This window comes from Electrophorus electricus, chromosome 3, assembly GCF_013358815.1.
Source record: "Electrophorus electricus isolate fEleEle1 chromosome 3, fEleEle1.pri, whole genome shotgun sequence".
Classification (NCBI taxonomy): domain Eukaryota; kingdom Metazoa; phylum Chordata; class Actinopteri; order Gymnotiformes; family Gymnotidae; genus Electrophorus; species Electrophorus electricus.
In genome coordinates this window covers 9,566,831-9,589,850 of record NC_049537.1, presented here as the reverse complement: position 1 = coordinate 9,589,850, position 23,020 = coordinate 9,566,831, and the positions used below count along the sequence as shown (strand labels likewise).

The 23,020-nt window shown below is 40.5% G+C and overlaps 1 protein-coding gene, 1 long non-coding RNA gene and 1 pseudogene across 2 annotated transcripts; all 3 read left to right on the top strand.

The window, feature by feature from the left end:
* The first annotated feature begins 880 nt into the window (after window positions 1-880).
* On the top strand, window positions 881-7,218 carry LOC113569239 (annotated as a pseudogene).
* A 221-nt stretch (window positions 7,219-7,439) lies between these two features.
* On the top strand, window positions 7,440-12,352 carry LOC113569667 (cytochrome b-c1 complex subunit 1, mitochondrial). Its single transcript, XM_026997630.2, has 13 exons — window positions 7,440-7,545; window positions 8,287-8,427; window positions 8,636-8,722; window positions 8,811-8,940; window positions 9,478-9,676; window positions 9,780-9,859; window positions 9,981-10,096; window positions 10,228-10,371; window positions 10,477-10,637; window positions 10,820-10,905; window positions 11,185-11,273; window positions 11,559-11,634; window positions 11,756-12,352. Exons 1-13 carry the CDS (start codon window positions 7,483-7,485, stop codon window positions 11,818-11,820), a joined length of 1,437 nt encoding a protein of 478 aa, XP_026853431.2. The 5' UTR covers window positions 7,440-7,482; the 3' UTR covers window positions 11,821-12,352.
* A 5,281-nt stretch (window positions 12,353-17,633) lies between these two features.
* On the top strand, window positions 17,634-18,367 carry LOC118241073. The gene is made up of 3 exons (XR_004775837.1): window positions 17,634-17,860; window positions 18,189-18,244; window positions 18,333-18,367. It is a non-coding gene; the product is annotated as an uncharacterized LOC118241073 (long non-coding RNA).
* Window positions 18,368-23,020: the final 4,653 nt, after the last annotated feature.

The following is a 23,020-nucleotide window of genomic DNA, read 5'->3' as shown; positions in this document are numbered from 1 at the left end:
TAAATCCTAATATGGAATGCTGCGATCTGTTCTGATTCGTCTATATGTATTACTCTTCCGTGATGCAGGAACGATTTTTTGTTCATCTCGTAAACATTGTTTGTGAGTTTACGAGGGTATTAAGCGATTTAATACTCAATATGAAATATAATTAATTAAGCTACAGTTTGCTGGATTTGCTGAATCTCTGAATGATTTGATCGGTTCGTAAGGTTGGTGGTGGGCGACATCTAATGGAGATGAATATATTACAGTTGTTGGTGGGGAAAATAAAGTTGTTTAACTTGTTAAAAAGTTATTTCCAACCATCTGTGACCTATATATTATAGGTAAAACATCGGCAAGTGTAGGATGTCACTGTCTGTCGAGAAGTAAGTTTTGTGTATAGTCCGTATTTCATTAAACTGACATTTATATTGGTCAAATGCTTGCTCAAGGTTTCTTTTGTATTCGGTAATAAATCCTAGGTAAATGCAGTAAACTAAAACGGGATCACGGCGAACAGGCTACTGTAAATTTGGGCGAGTAAAATGGTTGGTGACTGGCAAATACATTATAAACTGTAACCGAGTATAGAAAGATAATCCTGACTGGGCTATAGTTACCAGCAGTGTTATACCAGCAGTGGCACTTACGAGGTTGCTGGAGATCTATAACATATTACAATTTTATGCACTGTTACGGAGACTGTAAACAGGCGATAGTTAGAGAGTGAATGTGGTTTGCGCAGGTGCAATGCGTGAGGCCCGGTGTGCAAAAGATATGTTCTTGATAGCTTCTTGGTAGCATGAATAATGCCATCATGTAGCAGATTCGTTTTCGTTTATCTTATTGGTTCATTCACTATTTGAGCTAAAGGACGCTACAGCAGGGGGCATGGGGGACATTGCCGGACGAAGATAGCATGTGGACAAACAGGTAATACACTCCGACATGAACGTCCAGTGGTTTGGGGTTTTACAATTTTGGCACGCGCCTCTTCGACAGTTTCCGTTACATGTCGTCACTGACAGAGTAGTGATTATATCACCGTTACTGTCAAATTTGCTTATAAAGCTAAATATTTAACAGATTTACACATTAGTTCAACAATTCCTCATTCATACGCATTATTTCAAATAATATGGATTAAGGATATGTATTAGATATAGATTGTTTCGTGACGACTGCCTTGCCTACGAAGATGTAACATAACCTTTTCTCGGGTATGCAGGTGAGAGGTGACAAGTGTAGCCAAGCTCCAACTGGGCCTCTATAGCATATAATACACTTCTAACACACGCAAGTTCTCCCATTTTTAATAACATTTATTTCCATTTCCAGTTTGTGGTTGCACAGAGACCACTCATTATTGTGAATTTAACTCAGATATCCCTGTTTATCCATCTTGTATGTCGTTTACCTAGCGCACAGTGATATGAAAATTGGATAGCCATCTTCTGTTATCTATAAGCTAATGAAGCTATTGGTGCCAGTAGAGGACGGTGGAGAGAGACTGGGTCAGACTGGATATGACTAAGTCTCATTCTGCAGGTCTATGTTCCACTGAGGATCAGAGGCTACATGCAAGCTCCTAAGCTTTTTAGGGCTGTCCAACCTGGCCAGAGGGATAAAGGGGATGGAGAACAGAAGAATGTCCTGTGTTGAGCTCAGACAGTGGTGAGGGAGGTATGTCCAGACCGCCAGCTGTTAAGGGCGCACACACACACACACACACACACACACACACACACACAACTCCACAGTTTACAGAGGCTATAACTGATATGTGCAAAGGAGTCTTGTTTTGTATAAGTAATACGGCTCACACCCGAACATGGCATTGGACTATAGGTGTGAGATCAAATGCGTTAGAAAGGAAGCAGACACTGTTTGTACTTGAGTTACTAGCTTAATTAGGGGTTTAAAAGTTTGTGTGTTTCTCATTGTCTACAGCTTTTTTTTTTGTCTAGAGTTTTTAATATTGACATTAAAATTCTATGTGGAAAAATAGAGAGGTCATCAACAACAAGAAAGCCAGCTATAGTTGCAGCTAGTAATGTGTGAGTTTTGAAAACCTGCTTTAAACAAGACTGTCAAGCTGAGTATGAACTCGTGTTTGGTTGTTGGTAGCTCCGGAGGGTAGGATGCAGCGCAGTATCCTGAACCTCCTGGCCTTCAACCCAGAGCGGTTACGCACGGCCAAGGCCCTAGTGGAGAAGGCCGTTAAGGTGAAGGCAGCAAGTGAACTTTTGCAACTTGCGACCACTCCCAGCACATGTCTGCTTTTGGAGTTAAACCTGCCAATTTCTTCTCTCCCTCTTCCTTCCTTCTCCATCCAGGGTCCGTACCATGTGCTGCGTGCAGCTCTGAGAGCCAGAGGATGGGTTGAACGATGTCTGTTTAGTTCGTCGGAATAGTGAGGATGAGGACGATGGTAATGATGGGGATGAAAGTGGCAATGATAACGATGATGATAATGGCAATTTTGTGTTTACAAATGATTATGAGACAAGCTCAAGTGTGTGAAATCAACTATTTATTCTGCAATAAATTCAGTGATTAGTCATAACTTCTCAAAGCTTCATTTCTCATTCTGTGTATTATTTTCTTTCTTGACAGAGGAAGCAGAAGAGGAAGATCCAGATGACATTTATGACCTTATGGTGAGACAGTAGGTAGTGAGTGTGTATATGTGTGTGTGTGTGTGTGTGTGTGTGTGTGTGTGTGTGTGTGTGTGTGTATTTGCAGGGTATATGTAAGACATAGGTCATTCATTTTATTTATTCAAAACCAGCCTCATCTGCCTCAGAATCACTCTGCACCCTCTCTGATACTTATTTGAGTATTCATTATATATCTGTGTTCAATGTCATTATAGTTTTTTATGTTCTGTTTGTTCTGGTTTTCTCTTCAGTCTCGAATGGTCAGAATGAGATGACATATTTGTTTTGGACAACACGGAGAGATTCCATCAATAATCACAGTCTTAGGAAGGAGCAGATGACCAATCACTATGCAAAGTCTGGAACTTTCAGGACAAAGGTCTGACTGAATAATATGTAATATTTATTGGTTTCATTTACCTCCAGGATACTGTATTTCAGACAAGCCCCTATTTCTTGTAGCCATTTCCCATTATGTGTTTGGTCTGAGGTTCACTTAGAGGAGTTTTCAGGTTCTTCTGGATGCTGTCTCCCCCTTTCTCTCTCACCCCCTCAGCTTCTTTTGGTTGGGTTATGTGTGAACTTAAGTAATCTGCATTGGTTTGATGCAGCTGAACCAAATGCTTTTTCCCCCAAGATGTTACGGGCTCTGGGCTGAGGACGAGAAGAATGCCTTTGTTGGTGAGGTCTCTTTTCCTCTCATCCTGACTCACTTTATACAGTCTCATTTTCTTTTTAGGGCTTTGCTCATAAGGCATAAAACAGACTGCAAATGCTGCCGTTGTATCTTATACTGTATACTGTTGCCAACCTATCACTGCCACCATATTTGTTTTTTCCTTGACTGTTGGTATAGAGGATTCAGGAAAACAGCCTGTACCAGCTTCCTTCAGTATGTAGTGGAGAGAGTTTACAGTGAAACAGATGAGGGTGGGGCAAAAGCATTTTCTGACCAATCACATTCAAGTAAAGCTTACAATATCACAGTAACATTATCTTCTGATTGTTTAGACACATGTCTTCAGGCTGTTTATGTCTATGTAATATTTATCTATTCCTATGGCATGTAGCATACTGTACATTGTGTACTTATTATGACTTATACTGTTGGATTTTGGCAACCCAAATTTTTGAGTTAGTCTGTCTAACGTTTGCGTCAAACCACCCTGAACCAGGTTAAGGTTGGTAACTGGGAAAACCACCTATCATAAAAAATTATGGTTTACAAAAAATAAATTGAATAAATTTCATATATGTATTTGTAAGTGCTGGTACCTCAAACCATTCACTAACAGTAGTTACCTATAGCTATTAGGTACTGGCAATAGAAAATAGAACCCTATCAATTTGAAACCACCAATCATATTTCTCCCTGCAGATCAGAAGAAAGTAAGTGGCAATCTCTGTCAGTGGTACCTTCCAAAATGATTGACAGTGCAATAAAGGTGGGCCAGGACTATTTGGACAGTTTTGACCACAATGATATAGACATAGCCTTGGATTTGACACCCACGCTCAATGACCAGCAGTGGTCAGAGTTCCTTCATAACTACTACTTGGCTGTCCAGTAAGCTCCATATTCTCTTGGTTGTAGCTAAAATGGTCTTACACCAATGTGTTTTATCAATAATTTTGTATTGTATCATTAAATTAATATATGACCAAAAGGTTTATTCAATTTAATCTAAAAATATAACAAAGTTTATTGGGGTCCTCTACCCAAACCAGTCCAGACTTTTATTGGGGTCCTCTACCCAAACCAGTCCAGACTTTTACTCTGTCCCAGCTCCACCCAGATAATTCATGGCAGGATGCTGGTCAGTGTGACTGCCTATCCCAAGTAGTCAAATGTTATAAATCCAGTATGTTGGTGAAAAGCATTTTTGTTCATTGACATCCATTCAAAATTAGCAGATTTTTCTAATGCCCCCTTTTTTTATCATTTATTTGTCTTATTAGGGTAATTCTTATACCAATGATCATATGTTTGGGGTGCTTTAAAGGACAAGCAAAGCACCATAAAAGCAACAGAAAAGTGATTTATAAATTGATTTATAAAGTGACATATAGACAAATCTAAATCCAAAATGATTTAATAAGTGACATATAGACAAATCCAAATCCAAAATGGTTTAAAAAAGTGACATATAGACAAATCCAATGACATATAAAGGCTAATGCTAATACATTTCTTGAGACCCCATGATGCCTGCCAGTAATTACCTAGCAGTGCATGTGTTTAGGGAAATAGAGCACAGCAAAAACATGCACTGACTGGGGCTCCCTGAGGATTGGATTGAAAACCCCTGGATTGAAAACCTTAAAAGATTGCCTATATTCTACAGATTGCTTTTTGCTATGCATGTTTAGTAATGCTGTATGTGTCCCTGTCTCTGTTTATCAGCCATGGAGTACAAATAGAGGACAGTGTTCATTATCTGGAAAGCTGCCAGGCTGTGCTGCGCAGGCTCCAAGAGTTCAGCCCATAGCTGGCCATAGATGTTGTCCAGAACATCTGGATCGTCAAACCTGGAACTAAGTCTCATGGAAGGAGTGAGACTCAGAGTAGTGCTGACTGGTGAAGCAAGAGCAACTGGAGAAGGAACAAAGAAAATAGACCATATCAAACCTAGCAAACTGAAATGATTAACAATATAAAATATGTAATAACCATACAAACAGACCAATCCTCAATTTGTGTTGAAATTGATGTCAAAATTGTGTGCTATGCACATGAGAAGAATATTCTGAAGAATATTCTTCAGAATCAGTGGTATAGTGAAAAATGCTTGTGCTTCTGCTGTGAACATACATTTTCAGGCATCATGTGCATTAAGCGTCTGGATGAGATACTGAGGTTCGTGGACAGTGATCCCACACTAATTAAGCACATCAAGTGGGTGGTACAGAAGTACATAGAACAGCCCTATCTGATCCATGGAACCAAGTTCGACATACAGCAGTAGTTCCTGGTGACTGATTGGAACCCTCCTACTGTGTGGTTCTACAAAAACTGCTACCTACGTTTCTCCACTCAACCTTATTCAGTGGACACACCGGACAGGTATGAACTCAAAAAAGTATGCATTGTTGTCATAATTACTTTGAAATTTTTCTAGCAATTCTTTAATGATTAAAGAAGGGTGAAAAAAAAGTTTTATTAGATGTTTAGTATATACAGACATTTAGCTTAGCAGTGAAATTCTCAAAATGCTTAATGATTGATAGTGGCATTTTGTTATGACTGAGCCCACTATTTTGTTAGTAGAACCTGTTAGCATTTACAACAACACTGCACTGGTTTGTTCTCGCTGCCATACAGTTCAGTACACCTGTGCAGCAACTCCATCCAAAAGCACTTCCATACTTCTCATCCACGCCACACTCTGGTTCCTAAGGACAGCGTGGTCCTGTGACCAGTTTTGTATTTTCCTTGCAAGCCAGGGACAGGGGACCCAGCGGGCAAATGTGGTAGTTCCAGGGATGAAGAAAGCTATAATTCATGCACTGCAGACAGCACAGGATCTAGTGGAATCTAGACATGGGAGCTTTGAACTGTACGGAGCTGACTTCATGTTGGGGCAGAACCTGCGCCCCTGTTTGATTGAGATCAATGCCAGTCCGACTCTGGCACCTTCCATGGCTGTGAAAGCCAGGCTCTGAAAGCCAGGCTGTGTGCAGCTGTGCAGGAAGACACCTTGTGTGTGGTGCTAGACCACAGGCTAGACCGTGGAGCTCACACGGGCCTTTCAGCTCATATACAAGCAGGTGCATGGCTAAAGTATGTATACTGTTTGGAGAAGTTGTCTACTTCCTCTAGATTCCTATATGCTGACTCTTCTATCTCCCTTTCTCTCTGTAGGCTGCTGTTGAAGTTCCACAATATGTATGGGTCAGCCTCCTTATTGAGGGCTCACGTATCAAACAACCCCAGCTCCTGCCTCATAAAACCACCAATCATCCCAAACCTCAGTACACCCAATCAAGACCTATTGCTTCCAGATGACACCTGGCTGCTAAAGAAACTGAAACCACCACGGAGAACCCCAAATCTTTTCCTAAACACTGGATGAAGATGGTAGTTCAGCAGCTGACCTTAAACATAGTGCAAGAAATGTCTGAGTGTGCTTTTCCACTAGTGGAGTCCTGCAAGCTTCACCATTCTCTTTTGGGGGCCGACTCATTGCATGTATCACTCCAAGTAACAGCTGGCTCACTTGATGCAACCTCACGGAGGCCATTACTCATGGGCCATGCAGCTGTGAGGCAAAGACCAGAAAAAGCACACCCTGAAAAACAGGCCCACCATGACCCTGTGCTGCTCATAAGCTACATTAGCTTTTAGGAGCCAAAGAGAGAGCCCACACTGCTAGCACCCAGCAAATGAGTTCCATTCTCTGATGTGCGCTTTCAGCGCTTCTCATGGCACCATCAGAATAGGGCTATCCAGGCTACTGGTGTTGGAAGGATGGCTTATAAGGCCTAAGTTATGGGTTTTAGAGGACTGACACATGTATGTGTTAAGCAGGATACATGCAGCCTGGTTCACTGCAAGGTCTTGTTTTGCACAATGACATAACCACTGTACCTTATAAAACAATATTAAATAATTTGTTCTTGTATTTGTTCATTTACTGCTCCATTCCCCACTCTATTTTTTTCTATATGAAAAATAGAACAAATTATTCGTTACGTTTTTCATCCGCAATGCAAAGCCCAGATAGGTCGATGTTTATCCTAGTGACCTTACCGCACACGTCAGTGATCGATGCCTTGACGTGCACGACTATGCGATACACGAGCGCGCGCATTCTACTCCTCGGTGTGCCAGGAAAAGATGGCAGCGTCCGTGTGCCGATTCGGGGGAGCCGTGAGTCGAGCTTTTGCCAAAGCTCGCAGTGTAAGTAAATTTAATACTGAATTATTTAAACTATTTCTGAATGCTTCGATAGACGTGTCGAGAGCAAACTGATATTCGCCTCTTGCGAAGTCATTTGTCATTCATATGACTTCCGTAGGCCGTGGAATGTTAAAGTTAGCATGTTGCATAGCTAACCTAGCAGGTTTGTATAGCTTGGAAGCGTTAGCTAGTTCTCTGGTTAGTCTTATTTGGAGTGTCAGCACTTCACAGAGTAGTTCTGACTGATTATTTTGTGAACAAGGACCTGCATGGTGATTCTCGTAATGAATGTATTTATGCCTTATACCTCAAAGACAAGCGTTAAGTTTTCGTTCACAAGGTCATTGAGAAGGCCCTGCTATCTGGTAGCATATATCGGTAGCATATGTCTTGGCTAACCTAGTTGATGTAAGCTTTAACACATAGCTAGGTTTGCTAAGATATCTGATGGGTTGTTAAACAGTGAATGCTGCATCGCTAGCTAGCTAACATTGTTTATCAGCTCAGCACCACTCTTGTTTTTCCATCTTATTCATATCTCTGATCAGAAAATTCTGATTTATATCAGTTGTGAATTTGTACAAAACGCAGTTGTCTAGAGTACAGTCTGTAGGACGACGGTCTTGCGAGTCCAGTCTATTTACTGGTTTGTTTTGACTTGCATTATTGTGTTTCTTGATTTGGTTGATATTGAAATGACACCATGCTTTGATATTGAACCCCTCCCCCCGGTCTCCTTAGCCTGTTCTGCTTTCTCTGAGACGGAGTCAGGCAACTGTATCGTATGCTCAAAGCATACTGGGTGCTTCAGAGGCACAGCTCTCCACCTTGGACAATGGACTGAGAATTGCCTCAGAGGAGACTGACCATGCTACATGTACTGTGAGTGAATACATGTATGCCATACCACATTACAGTCAAGAAATTCTCTCAAATCAAGCTCATTGCTTTCCAAGCAAAGCAAACACATTTCTAATGAGGCACCTTTAAAAATGGCATCTCCTGGATCTCCAAGAAAAATAAATAAAGCATTCATTTTATGTTTATCTGAATATAGTTTTTCCACATTTACAACCTGTTTATCCACTAGGTTGGCCTGTGGATCAGTGTAGGTAGTCGATATGAATCCGAGAAGAACAATGGTGCTGGATTCTTCTTGGAGCACTTGGCTTTCAAGGTACGAAATACAATTTCCCTAAAGGTCCTTTCTCATTAGTTTCTAGTGTGCATCCCTCCTCACACTCATTTCCTTTTCTCAATTCCAGGGCACAAAGAAGCACTCTCAGTCTGCTCTTGAGCAGGCAGTGGAGTCGATGGGAGCTCATCTAAGCACATACACTTCTCGTGAGCACACTGCATACTACATGAAGACCCTGGCTAAGGACCTGCCAAAAGGTGTGACCAGCATCCTGATTTGTGTTGTTTCCCTCTAGTGTATTGTTCTGTAATGAATGATACTAATGTGTGCTGTAGTCTACCAGATGCTGATACATAGCTGTAGACAATTCATTAATTATCCTTTGTATAGTGTGCTCTGTGTGCAATATGAACATAATATATAGATTATATAGTTATGCTAATCAGTATATCTTGCTAAATTGGCAAAACACTTGGCTGACCATTTGTTTCTATATGACAGCTTTAAAAATGTGGCCATATTAACAAAAATGTTTGATAATAAATGTTAATGTAATTTGTTTTAGTGGTCATGAAGTCTTTCATCAGAATTATTTTTCATTAGTTAGGATGCAATGAAGGTTATGTTCAATTTAGGATACTTGTTTTCTTTAGTACCAGGGTTACTTCTAGAAATGTTTAATTTTGAAGCAACAATATTGTACTTGCTATATTGCTTCCTTGTACTGTACTGTATATTTTGTGGTTAAGCCAAGCCCTCTTAGTCCCATACCAGCTGAACTGTACTGTGTGCAGCGGTCGAACTGCTGTCTGAGGTGGTGCAGAGCTCTTCTCTGAGTGAGGCTGAGATTGAGCAGCAAAGAGGTGTGGTGCTCAGAGAGCTGGAGGAGGTGGAGGGCAGTCTGTCAGACGTCTGTCTGGACCTGCTCCACTCCACTGCTTTCCAGGGCACACCACTCAGCCATAGTGTTCTGGGACCCTCTGAAAATGCTAGGTATGCATATGTTTGCATGCACACCAACACTTCAGGTGCATTTTGTCTCAGTGGTATAGTTAATCGCGTGACATTGGAGTTCTGCCTTCCTCTCTACCTTAAGGACTTTTACTCGGCAGCATCTGGTGGAATACATCAACAGCCACTACAAGGCTCCTCGTATGGTTCTGGCTGCTGCTGGAGGTACTGCCTATACCTCCTCCTATTACTGCTAAGCATTATATGGGCCTCCCTTTAACTGAAGAGGCTCTGGCAGGAGGCTGTAAGACGGAGAGTGTTCAATCTGTGCGTTACCCTGGTATAGGTGTGAACCATGCAGACCTAGTTGGTTTGGCTAAGCAGTACTTCAGTGGTGTTTCGTTTGAGTATCAGGGTGATGCTGTGCCTGTGCTGCATCCCTGCCGCTTCACTGGCAGTGAGGTAAGAGAAGCACGCATGTGTGAGACACACACACACACACACACACCCTTTTGCACCAACTGTGAGATGTTGAACTCTCTGCTGTACTTTGGATCTGATTGGTGTGTCCAAATCTGATGCAATTTGATCAGATTCGATACCGTGATGATGCCATGCCACTGGCACATGTTGCTATTGCTGTAGAGGGAGCAGGGGCTGCCAATCCAGATGTCGTGCCCCTCATGGTTGCTAATGCCATCATCGGCAGCTATGACCTCACATTTGGAGGTGGCATGGTTAGTTGTTTATTATTTGTATAATTATGGTATTACTTAATGCGTTATAGTGGAATGTTAATGAAATATTAATGAAAGTGACTGTGTTGGTGTGTGTATGTGTAGAACCTGAGCAGTCCCTTAGCACGCCGGGCTGCAGAGTTAAGCTTGTGCAACAGCTACGAGGCTTTCCATACTACCTACAGTGACACGGGACTGATGGGCATCTATTTCGTCACAGACAAACACAAGATCGAGGACATGATGCACTGGGCTCAAAATGCATGGTCAGTTAGTCCCAGAGTTTGCAACTACAGTTTTTCATTCTGGATCAGATATGGACTTTTAGTAGGAGAGCCCAGCTATTTTGGAGGTCTATAAATTTTGTTTTCCCGTGGTAACGGTTAAAGTGGATGTTTATCAAATTATTTCAACTAAAGTCCTTTTTTTGTTGTTTTTTCCCTTAAAGGATGAATGTGTGCACCACAGTGACAGAGAGTGATGTGGCCAGAGGAAAGAATGCCCTGAAGGCCAGTTTAATAGGACAACTGAACGGTGAGAGAGATTCTTGTACACAAAATTAAACCTAAATGCATACATATTCCATCACTAAAATCAGTCATATGTTGTTACTTGTATGTGGTTAAACAAGTTTTTTTTTGTACTCTAAACAAAATAGTACTTCTCACTCACATTCCCACACTTTCTCTTCATATTGCTCTCTCTCTCTCTCTCTCTCTCTGTGTGTGTGTGTGTGTGTGTGTGTGTGTGTGTGTGTGTGTGTGTGTGTGTGTGTGTGTGTGTGTGTGTGTGTGTGTGTGTGTGTGTGTTTAGGTACCACACCAATCTGTGATGACATTGGCAGACACATTCTCAACTATGGCCGCCGTATCCCATTAGCTGAGTGGGATGCCAGGATTGATGTGAGTTCCACCCTTCTGACACTAACATATGAACTAGTCCAGGATTGATGTGAGCTCCACCCTTCGGACACTAACCCATGAACAGCTGTTGCATTTTTATGAATCCACATTACGTGTGACCTTGTTCATTGGTACTTTTGTTACAATGTAACTGGAAACCTAAGTGTTGCTAAGTGCTCTTCCCTTTATATAAAAGAGCTATTTTTTATGGTTATAGTTGTTTGGTTTCTTCTAATATATTTTACCTGGTAGTGTGTGTTTTAAAATAGTTTTTCTTTCTTTCAGGCTGTAACCCCCAAGGTGTTGCGTGATGTTTGCATCAAATACATCTATGACAAATGTCCTGCCGTGTCTGCTGTTGGTGAGTTAATTGTTATCGTTTCTGTGTTCATATTGCCAACAACTGCATGAATGAATGTGAAGAGATTTCCTCCTGATAATTGTTCTCTTGTTGTGTGACTTGTACTCTCTCTCATCTTCAGGTCCAATTGAACAGCTTCCAGACTACAACCGAATGCGCAGTGCCATGTACTGGCTTCGGTTCTAAATGTTCATTTAATTTGTCTGATGTCCACTCATCTCTCCCTCACACACTGATCACTCAGCTTCGTTTATACTCTTCTCCGCTCACTGGTTTGTTTCCTCTTCCTAAGGTCCCTGTTCCTCAAAGTTTCCCCTCATTTCTGCTCTGAAAATGGTAACTCCATCCTTTCTGTTACTATCTTAGCTTAGTTCGTTTCTATGGTGTTCATGGGGGATAGTGTCAAGTGATTAGCAGGTTTGCGGAAATACGTAAATATGAAACTAATGAGCTGTTGATTCTTAATAAAGATGGTTAAACTGCAACAGTGACAACAACAGCCTCATATTTGTGATGAAGAATTTCCATTTAGAAATTCTCATGAAAGCAGGAAGGTAGGTGAAGATGGAGAACATTTCAAATGAGCAGGTACAGGGAAATCACTTCAGAGTCCAACATGTCACGTGGAGCAGAACTATTTATGAAGTGGTGTGTTTTGTTTCTGTCCACTGTTGTATATAACAGAAGCTCTCATGCCAATAAAATGCTGAAAACTCAAGCTCTGTAGAACCATAACTCTGTTTGATAATTCATGTGAAACCGTAACACCTTAAGAAGAATGAAAGAGTAATATGACCGTTATAGAACATAATTAACAGTCCAGTGTTAATGCTGGGGGAAATCGAGTTGTTGGCTGCAGTCGCAAGGGTGCTCCTCCAGGGATATGGTTGTTCTTGTTTTGCGACATAATTTAAACAAATGGGTAGGAGTGTTAATTGGCCGTCTTTGTTTTTGCAGTGACCAGTGTACCTTCGTAGCTGATACTTTTAATACTGGGTTCATGTTTTGTGTGTGCAAGATACTCTGCTCTTTTACAAGTTCTTTAGTAATGTGGTTTTCTTGCTATTAAATGTGAGGGAGCTATGTGGCTCTATGCAGCTACTTATTTATATAAAGCCTCCATTACCTTCAATCACATCATTATTATTATTATTTATTATTATTATTTCTAACATTTGTTAAAATGATGTAGGTGCAGTTAGTGTGCATTCAGTTTAGTTCAAATTTCACAATAAGTGTCACAAAGCACTTACAAAAATCATCTATGTTAGAGAATTCAGGCCCCTAATCAAACCAAGGTGCAGCGTGCACTTTGCATTCACAGCTAACTAAGGACTGGAAATGTCATGTTTATTGACAAACACTATGCTGCTACTTTTACAACCTCTACATATGTACTTATTCATAACACTAAAACTAAGACATTAGCAGCAGATCCTTCAAGTCCTGTAAGTTGAAAGGTGGAGACGCCATTGCTTGGAGTTGTTTTTCTAGTACATCCCACAGGTCGGACTGAGATCTGGTGAATATGGAGGCCAAGTCAATACCTCAACTGATATTCTTCAAACCATTCCTGAACAAAATCATTACCCTGCTCAAAGAGATCACTGCCATTAGGGAATGCCATTGAGGGGTCTGCTACTATGTTTAGGTAGGTGGTACATGTCAAAGTAGCATCTACATAAATGCCAAGACCTACACTGCTTCATGGGCCAGCTCTGATGGTCACATGTTCATTGTAGTAGCTTTTGGCAGTGGACAGGGGTTATCAAGGACACACTGACTCGTTTGTGGCTATGGATGACCATACACGGAAAGCTTTGATATAACCGTGTTTTCTGACACCTTTCTATCATAGCCAGAATTAAAACTTTAAGCGATTTGTGACACTGAAATTCTTTTGTGTGATTGGACCTCCATTCCACACATGCATCAGTGAGCCTTGGGCCTGTCGCAGTTCACCGGTTGTCCAAGGACCTCTTTTGGTAGGCATTTACCACTGCACACTCAGAACACCCAACAAGACCTGCCATTTCAGAGATATTCTGAGGCAGTCATCTAGCCATCATGATTTATCCCTTGTCAAAGCTGCCCAGATACTTATGGCTGCCTATTTTCCTGCTTCCAACATCAACATCAACTTGAAGGACTGACTGTTCACTTGCTGCCTAATATATCCCACCCCTTGACAGGTGCCACTGCAACAAGATAATCAATGTTATTCACTTCACCTGTCAGTGATTTTAATGTAATGTCAGTGTATATATAGATTTTTTAAGTACATATAGTTAAAAAATCTCCAGTTACTACTTGTGTAATGTCTGTGACAGGGTTCTAGCTCAATAGTATACTTAGATTCTGTATAAATAGAATGTACATGCAAGGAGCCCGTGGAGGCAGCAAAGCCCATCTGTAAGTCTCTTTGGACAAGAGTGCCTGCTCAATGCTACAAATGTACATTAAAATCTATACTGCATAGTATATAGATATCTTTAATATATTGCATAGTATTTTGCATCATATTTCTTCTTGCTGAAACTTGCAATTCGCAATAAATAAACCAGTTCCGTAACCTTATGTCGTATCTGCACCAAAACAACAAAAAAAAAACAAAGACTTATTGTATACTGAATTTAATTTTGTAGGCTATATTGAATTTCACAGACAGCTGATGAACTGTTAGGAAAAAGTCCCTGTGCTAACATTCTACAAGAGAAAGAGACTTGTGCTTGACTAAAAAAGAAATCTGTCTGTTCCAACTGCAGTATATTATACTGAGATGCAGCAGAGGCACCCACTGCCTTGAGCAGGAATCATTTGCCATATATAATTTATTACAAAATTGATGTAGCATCATTAATCTCTGATGTCATGCAGTGCATATGACATTGTAAAAGATGGTGAAATGATGAGGAGTCACTGTGAATCACTGTGATTTTGAACTGGCCTTTGGGTCTAAAGGATTAAACCTTTCTTATGTAACTGCAGTTCATCATTACTGTTACATCATTACTGCAGAGCTGCACTGTCCCCATCACAGCCACATACAGCACCAGACCATCACTATATATCACTGTCTCCTCTTTCAATTCAAAAGCTATTGCTTTTCCAAAAAAGAAACCCCTATAGTTCAGGGGTTTACATTTGAGTAATCTGTATAAACACGTAAATTATTTTCAATTAATTATGCCCTGTGCATATTTAGCATGATGGTAGTACATAGAGGTGTGATACTGGAAAAGAGAGAATTCATAACAGTGTATGCCTGCTGAGAAGGGAAAATATTGCAAATTTTGTTTCTAAATAAAGCCTTTATTATTGAAGTGTCAGTGGAAACTGACAACATGCCAATACAGAGAAAATATCACACTGTGGGTTGGTGGTTAATACGTTTGCCTCTGAGTTTTGAGTTTTGGGTTCAAGTCCCTGTCTGGGTTGAGTTTCCATGTTCTCCCTGTCTCTGTGTGGGTTTCATGGAGGTTAGGTTGATTGGATACTCTAAATTGTCTTGTATTAATATGAATTCTGTATGTATATAGATATGTATAGCTACAAGAATGTATGTGTATATATGTTTGGTGCTCTACCTCCTCCCTCTTCCTGTCCCCAGGGGGTTGTGGAGTATGCTGTGTGCACATTGCTTGCTAACTCTCACTGGTGTGTGTGATTTGATTATAAAAAAGCTGATTTCTGTCTATAAAGTGTCCTTGCTTTTGAGAATGATGCTATATAAATATGACTAATAATATCAAAACAGTAAATACAGGTGTTTTTATGCACACACCTTTCTTTGTGACTAGCAGCATCAGAAATAATTATGCTTATAATGAAGAAAAGTGGTTGTAAATGTATCTGGCTGATAGTATGAATGGCTCATATTTGTATTTAATTGTGACTTGCTGAAAATCTGACCAAAACTGATTAGGTTTTGCATTAAGTCTAAAGCAACACATTTATCCATGCAGTTATCTGTTTTACATTTTAAATCAGTATTCTTGGCTTCAAGCTTCTACAGAGCTAAAACATGCAACATATTTTTATTTGCCTGTGAATAACCAAGAAACATTTTTATAACATTAACTGTATTATTGCAACCTACTTTTTGTGTTGAACTTTATAATGTTACGCATTGTCCCAGGAATGTTGCCATGTCAGTAATGCTGTGACAGCTCACCGTGTGCCTTCTCTGGAGGTGAAGCTGTGCTTTGTCCTAAGGGTGTGAATATTGCAGTGTGAATCTTGCAATGATGTCTTGCAGCCAGAAACGTGAAGAACTGGGCAACACTAGGCTGAGCATTTCATTATTCAGAAGAAGATAATGTTTTGATGTCTGTTGCTGGAAGAGACTGGAGGAGATTGGAGGAGACCAGAGAGGACTTAATACTGTCTCTATTCCAGTTCTTTGGCCTAATTTAGTGCTTCTGTTATTTGTTCCTCAATTTCATGCAGTAACTTACCCTCTCCAGCTCCTTTTCTTCAGCCCTCAAATAAAAAATACATACATTTTTTGTCACCTGACCTGTAAACGGATTGATAGGTCATATTAGCTTTGCACCATGGTTTTCACTGTCAAGTGACAGTAGGATTTTATTCACCCATAATGCATTTGCATAATGTGGACAAGTGGAAGGTTAAGTGTGCCATTTTTGTGAGTCTTGGAAACTTCTTAGGTCCAGACTGCAGGACTTCACAGCCAACCTTCTCAAAGCATGACCAGTGTGACGGTCCATAAATAGGATATCCAGCTTCTTCCAGAGGACACAGTTTTGTAATCAACTCATTTCTGTACTGTCCATTAAAAAAGAGATTCACCATATCATATACAGTACAGTATGTCATATTTAAAGCAAACTGCAGAAACCTGAAAGTAAACAAGGAAAAAATCTGAAGGAAATGACTTACTTTTACTTTTACTCACTTTTACTTACAGTTACTTTTAAGTACTTGTCAGGGATTGTGGGCTATGGCTACAACATTCTGTTGCTACCTTTGCTTGGCTGCACTGAAAGAAAATGGTCCATACTTAAAAGCAGTAATCTCAAGGTATGCCTGGAGGTTCTCTAGGGAGCTCAAACTGAGAAGTTGGAGAAAGCTTTTAGAGTCAGAACACAAAATTTAAAGCATCATTAGAGTTGCTGTTCTAACATTGCTTCTGACTTATGAAAGCATGCCTGCAGCAGTGAGCAGCAAGGGCAACAGTGTGTAATTGGGAGGACTCTCCGCAACAGGTACTGGCACTGGTAGAATAAAAAAGGAAACTTATGCTGATACAGTAGGAACACACGTTTCAGTCTGTTAACAGACTGAACAGGAAAAGGGAACAAAAGGAAAACCTGAAGTAAATGCTACCAGGAGGCCATGCCATCACCTTTACTTTGCTCAAATGACGTCAGTCCTGGCTGTGAGGTGAAGTGCATCTTCTGAAGAACAAGAACACAATGCATTCACTTTCAAACCCAATATAGTGGCAAAAAAAAATGCTTTTTACCAATGACGTTGAATGTTTATGCTGAATATACGAGTGCCGGTTGGGGACATGCAGGTGATGCGAGTCACTAAGCACGCTTTCTCTTATTTTTCTCTCTGCTGATACACAAGCTTAAGGATTGACACTACATCCATCAGTCTCATAAACAGTCTTTCAAAAATAGCCCTTGAATAGGCCTGCGCCAAGACGGAGACGTCAGTAGGTGTTTATGTGCTACGAGGACGCTACAGATTTGGGTAACTAGTCAAGGGTGCCGCTTAAAGAAGGAGAGAGGGCAGCTTGCCCCTTTCATTAAAGCCTAGCTAAGAAACAATGTGGAATATCTCTAATCACTCAGATATGTATTTTTAGACAAACAATGAGACGGAGATGAGGGAGGGGGAAATGAACGGAGGGAGAAGAGCATGAAAAGGAGAGATAGAGCAGATAAATGGGGGGGTGAAAGGGGGCGAGGCGGCGGTGAGCGGAAAGACGTAGGCAGAGAGAGAGAGAGAATAAGGCTGGGAGTAGGGGCACTGAAGAAGGGTGAAGAACTCCACATGAATGCTTGTCTTTTCGTGCGAGAGGTCCAGCTCTGGCTAGTCGATAAGCAGGAGGGGGTGACCAGTACTGACACGAAACCCGAGGTTCAGCAGAGCAAAGTAAAGGTGAACAAAGTGTGAGGAAAAACCCCTACACTGCATCACACAAGAACGAGGAAAGGGGAAGGAGAGTTCACGGTGTGTTGAAGCCGTCCTGGTAAGACCCTGCAAGTACTAGATATGTGATGTGCTGCTGCAGTTATCTGAGTAGATAATTACTAACTTTGCAGAAGTTAATGGACTTTTTGACACACTATTTTTTTGCTCAAGAACACCAACATTTGATTATGCAATTATGCAATGCTCGTTTTCATATTATGCTATTTTTTAGTCATTATCTTCTGGGATCCATTATTCAAGCTTAACCAAAGAAAAGAAAAACACCGTTTCAATAAGCTCAAAACAAGTAAATTTGGGTACTTGATACAATGTAATTCCATGCAAAAAGTACTATAGCATTCTGTTTGTCACCCATTCATCTGTAGATATTGGCTGTTTGTGAAAAGGCAGCAGGGTCATTTGATTGTTCCATTCCGAAAAGGTTTGTTTGAGTTTTTTCTCCTCCTACCTGTGATCTTTTCTCCATTTCCCATGACCCCTGTGTCTTTTCATCTCTCCTCTGACTTCAGTGAAAGTGTGTGGGACTGCCCTGGTGAGAGGTGACCATGCGTGGGATGGGCCTGTGTCTGTACCTGCTGCTACTCTTCCCCTCCACTTTTCTCTGTCAGCTAACAGAGAATAAGGAGGACTCGATGACCGTCAATGTTTTAAGCCGTATGGGAGTCTTCAGCTCTCTACTCCCGCCAGAATACAGCCACGATCTTCGGCAAAAGCGAGTTTCGCGGCCTGCGTCCTCAACTCCTAAAAGGGCGCCCCAGGGTACGCGCTTTGCGCTTTCTCTTGATGTCCCCACCAGTATTTTAAGCATTCTGATAGATCTGGCCAAGAACCACGACATGCGGGCCAAGGCCGCAGCCAACGCAGAGTTAATGGCTCGTATTGGCAAGCGGAAATAGACAAGAGATTCGTGTGGACTTCAGTCAGGGTATCAGTGAGTCCAGATGCAGAAGCAATGAAAAGTGGTCATATGCAGTGAACAGTTCACAAATAATATTACCTAAACGTGTCGTGACCAATTTGTTTCAGTTTTGTTTATCGAATTGCTCTTAATCTGTGCCGAATGACTGTAGAACCCTGACTACAGAGGGTGGGGGAGAAGTGTCACCGAGTCATTTTTAATTGTTTGTTAGCCTAGCATATTATGTAGCCAAGAAAAGAACACCAGCAGAAATACAAATTAGGGTCTGTTATTTAGATCTATTAGCTCGTTTGTCTGTATACTTGTATAATAAATTACAATAATTTGACTCAGTTTGTGTCTGCTCGACCTTATGACGCTCGTACGGTTTTTAATTACAGAGATGATGCATTGATTGAAAGTCGGAATGAATGTGTGAGATTGTGTGCTGGTGTGTGACGGATAAGAGGACAATGGGGTGGAGGAGGGGCGGATATTGTCTCCAGTGGTAAGATATGTATGGTACTGCAAAAGATCACTATTAATTGAACTCATAAATATGTTGGTTCAAAAATAGTGAATTTAATGAAGGGTGATTCAGAAATGACAAATGTGCGCATGAGTGGATGCTTCTGCAAGCATATGTTGGAAGTAGTGTAACAGAATATAAATAATTTTTTTTTCATTTTTAAAAATGAATATACTAAAAATTTAAATTAAAAAAAGGTACTTCCATAGTATCATCTGCCACACCGCCCACTAAGACTAACAACCCTCTAACACTGCATGTAATCATAGCTACTCACTAATGTGCATCATACAAATGCCTATTTCAACTGTATTATAGATATGCATAAATAAATTAAAGATGAGTCACAGGTCCCTTGGTTACATAGCCTTGACAATGTGTCAGTTACACTTGCCGGTCGCTCGCCAGCCCCGCGGTGGATCCTCAACTCGTGCGTTACAAAGCTTTACAACACAGCAGCCAATCTCCGGACATTCTCAAGTTTAACAGGCAGTGACACAGAGTCGTCTTGAAAATCATTAAAAATGGAAAATATTTTATTTACTAAAAGTTGAAAAGTGAGTAAAAGTTAGTGAAAGCAGAAGTTGTTAAGGGAACTGAAAACATAAACCTAACCGCAAATGTAACGTATTTGCCGCCTATATTTTAGCCAACCTCGACCATAATCCGTAGTCTGCATCTCCATGTCCTGAGTTTCCAGGAGCTGAAGCATTTTCCTTCACCACATGGTGTCATTAGCTGGACTGCAGCTGAAACAGATGTTTCACCTTGTTAAAATCAGTTTAAGCAAACAAAATTATCAAGACCTATCTGTTGTTTTTCAGTGTATCCAGTCTCAACGCCCCACACCATATACCTCTACACGCGTAGACACGCGGGGCCGGTGGTGTCAGGTGTAGATGATGTATGTGTGATGACATTTGTGACTGCGTTATGGCAACATAATATTTGGCATGCATCGTTTGTGACGCAACGTTTTTTGTTTTTTTGTTTTGCCAGTTTAGTTATGATGCATTGACCAGGTCTTACCCCCTCAATGTCTGCTCATGTCTAAATGCCTCTGACTTGATTGCCAAGATATCATGGGTGACTAGTTTTGTTATTAGGGCTGTGAACAAATGTGCTTTGTGCAGTTGATGAAGAGATGGAGAGAGAGAGAGAACAATAACAGTGGGATACTGTTATCTTAATGCACCTGAGGCTTTTATCCCATCCTCCTGCACCATTCTTGTTCCTTAGGCCCTGCGTATCCTCTCATTAGTACACCACATAACAACCAGTGCTGCAAACCTGTGTGAAGAGAGAAACTGCATATAGTCAACTTGATGTAGGCTTGTGTGTGTGTGTGTGTGTGTGTGTGTGTGTGTGTGTGTGTGTGTGTGTGTGTGTGTGTGTGTGTGTGTGTGTGTGTGTGTGTGTGTGTGTGTAAATTGTCTGTGGGGCTCCATATATCCATATAGAACTATTTTTAAAGAATCTAAGCTAAGAAAAACTCTAGAACATTTGCTGATCCCTGCTATTTATTTATTTAAAGAAAATTAAGTCATTTGAACATTTACATTACATATTACATGTAAATATTACATGCTTATCTAATAACATTATAGTTAGGTAGAAGTGTTGCTGCACTATTTAACATCATAAATATAGATTTAGCTTCATAGTATTGTGGAACGCTTCTATAAATATAGTATTGCAAGTTGTTTGTGTGTGGTGGGTGGATGAGCAGGCGTGCATGTGACTTTTTGAAAATCCACCCTGGGTCATGGACTGTGTGAAATGCCTTGGCAGCAGAGAGCATCTTGAGAAAGAGACACGCTACTAGACCAAAGTGCTGCCTGAAGCAATGAACTCTCCACTAGGACTGAGCCTGACTCAAGAGGTCACAAGATGAAGGGAGGATGATGTGGTTTTATCCTCTGCACTGGGATAATGGGGTGCTTCCCAGTGCCCCAAAACCAAGTACACTCTCTATCTATGTCTCACAAGCTTAATCTCATCTGTCAATCTTCGGACCCTGTACTTCTGACTACTGTCCCCAACCTGTCTACAGTCAGCTGCATCTATTGATTTATTCTTATTATTCTACAGCTATGATTTTATGCACTTTATACATATTATCAATCATATTTATATTGATTCAGCTTTTATTTCTTTATTACTTTTTTCTTTAAATCAAAATTTATTTCTATTTTAACCATTTATCTTTGTTTTAATGCATTTTTATCTTTTCATTCATTTTTAATATTTTATTATTTATTATTGAAATAACTTGTTCATGTAACTTTTGCTGGGGTTTTTTTTTAATCATTTTTGGCAAAAATCTTCCCAATGTCAAGTCAAATTTATTTATATAGTTATATAGTGCTTTTTGCAACAGATGTTGTCACATAGCCCCCAGTGAGCAAGCCAAGGGTGACAGTTTCAAGGGAAAAATCCCTAGAGCATGAGGAAGAGACCTTGAGAGGAACCAAGACTAAAGGGGGTGCAGGGGGTATGTGATAGATGCAAGGATGTAACAAGCTTTATTATTTAGATTCGTCTATGTTTCTGACAAATTTATGAGGACCTTTGAATTGACACTGTGTATGAAAATTGTTCTAGAAATAAACATACTTTGCCTTGCAGTATTTATGGCCAATTTATGCACCAACAGTGGCGTGGTAATTAGATTGTTTGTTCTGTGTTTCAGTGATTTTGTAGAGATAAACATTTAGGCTCTGTAACAGCCCGAGTGCCGCAGGGCAAGGAGCCGGACGTACAGACTCCTTCGACGCATACAACAGTGGCACTCACACATAACGTAAACACCAAACATGAACGATGTGACCAAGAACAAATGCAACACGAACAATAACCGACCCCGATGCACACACCAACAGGGGTTTAAATACATATAGACATAAAGGAGACTAAACCAGCTGCAGGTGTGTGCTAAACAACTTGGTTACAAACAAGACAAGTCACAGTCAATGAGAAACTCCCACTGCACGTGGTGAGCCGTACCACGCGATCAGCAGGAAGGGGAGCGTTCCGTGACAGCTCTAGTAATACTGCGTTGATTTCATGGTGAAACAGAGCTGAAACAGAACGTCCCACCTTTAGAGACTCAGTCATCCCTGCTGCATAGATGTCACATGGCTGTGATGTCAGATCCGTATCTATCCTCACCAAAGACGGTAGATAAGAAACGCCATATAAGGAATATGGAATTATGATAAAGTATTGTTTATGATGTCATGACTGGAGTTAATAAACATAAGTCAGCACGAACATATATATATATATATATATATATATTACACTTCCTACACCTTTGAACACACTATGCAGTGTGTTTTCACACTCCTTGGTATCAACCATATCTCAAGATGCAAGCTAAAGGATGTATTACACAAGTATTCACCTTTTCCATAAATAAATGTAGCATTTTGTAAAATCCATTGCTTCATTACTTCCTTGTTAGTACTATAAGTAATATGAGAAGATCAGAAATCTAAGAAAATACTGGATCAAGGCATTTATGAAACTTTTCAAGATTTTAATGACGCAATTCCTTTTTATCACTTGCTAAGATAAACAGTAAGATTCCAATTTCTGTGGTTATGAGTATGAGACATTATGTATGGACTAATACCTTTGACATAAATCAGTTCATGTGGTATAGGAGATGAATAACAGATGAGTCTGGTGCTTTGTACACCTAATATGAGATGTAACAGTGTTTGGCGCCTGGATGACTGCCATGTTGCCTTGCTTAACTCAGTGAT

What these genes read in the sequence shown, in the direction of transcription:
- LOC113569667 (XM_026997630.2), top strand. Translation starts at nt 7,483, where the DNA reads ATGGCAGCGTCCGTGTGCCGATTCGGGGGAGCCGTGAGTCGAGCTTTT. An exon ending in TGGAGCACTTGGCTTTCAAG is followed by an intron (nt 8,723 to 8,810) that starts GTACGAAATACA and finishes TCTCAATTCCAG; the next exon opens with GGCACAAAGAAGCACTCTCA. An exon ending in GGCTAAGGACCTGCCAAAAG is followed by an intron (nt 8,941 to 9,477) that starts GTGTGACCAGCA and finishes TACTGTGTGCAG; the next exon opens with CGGTCGAACTGCTGTCTGAG.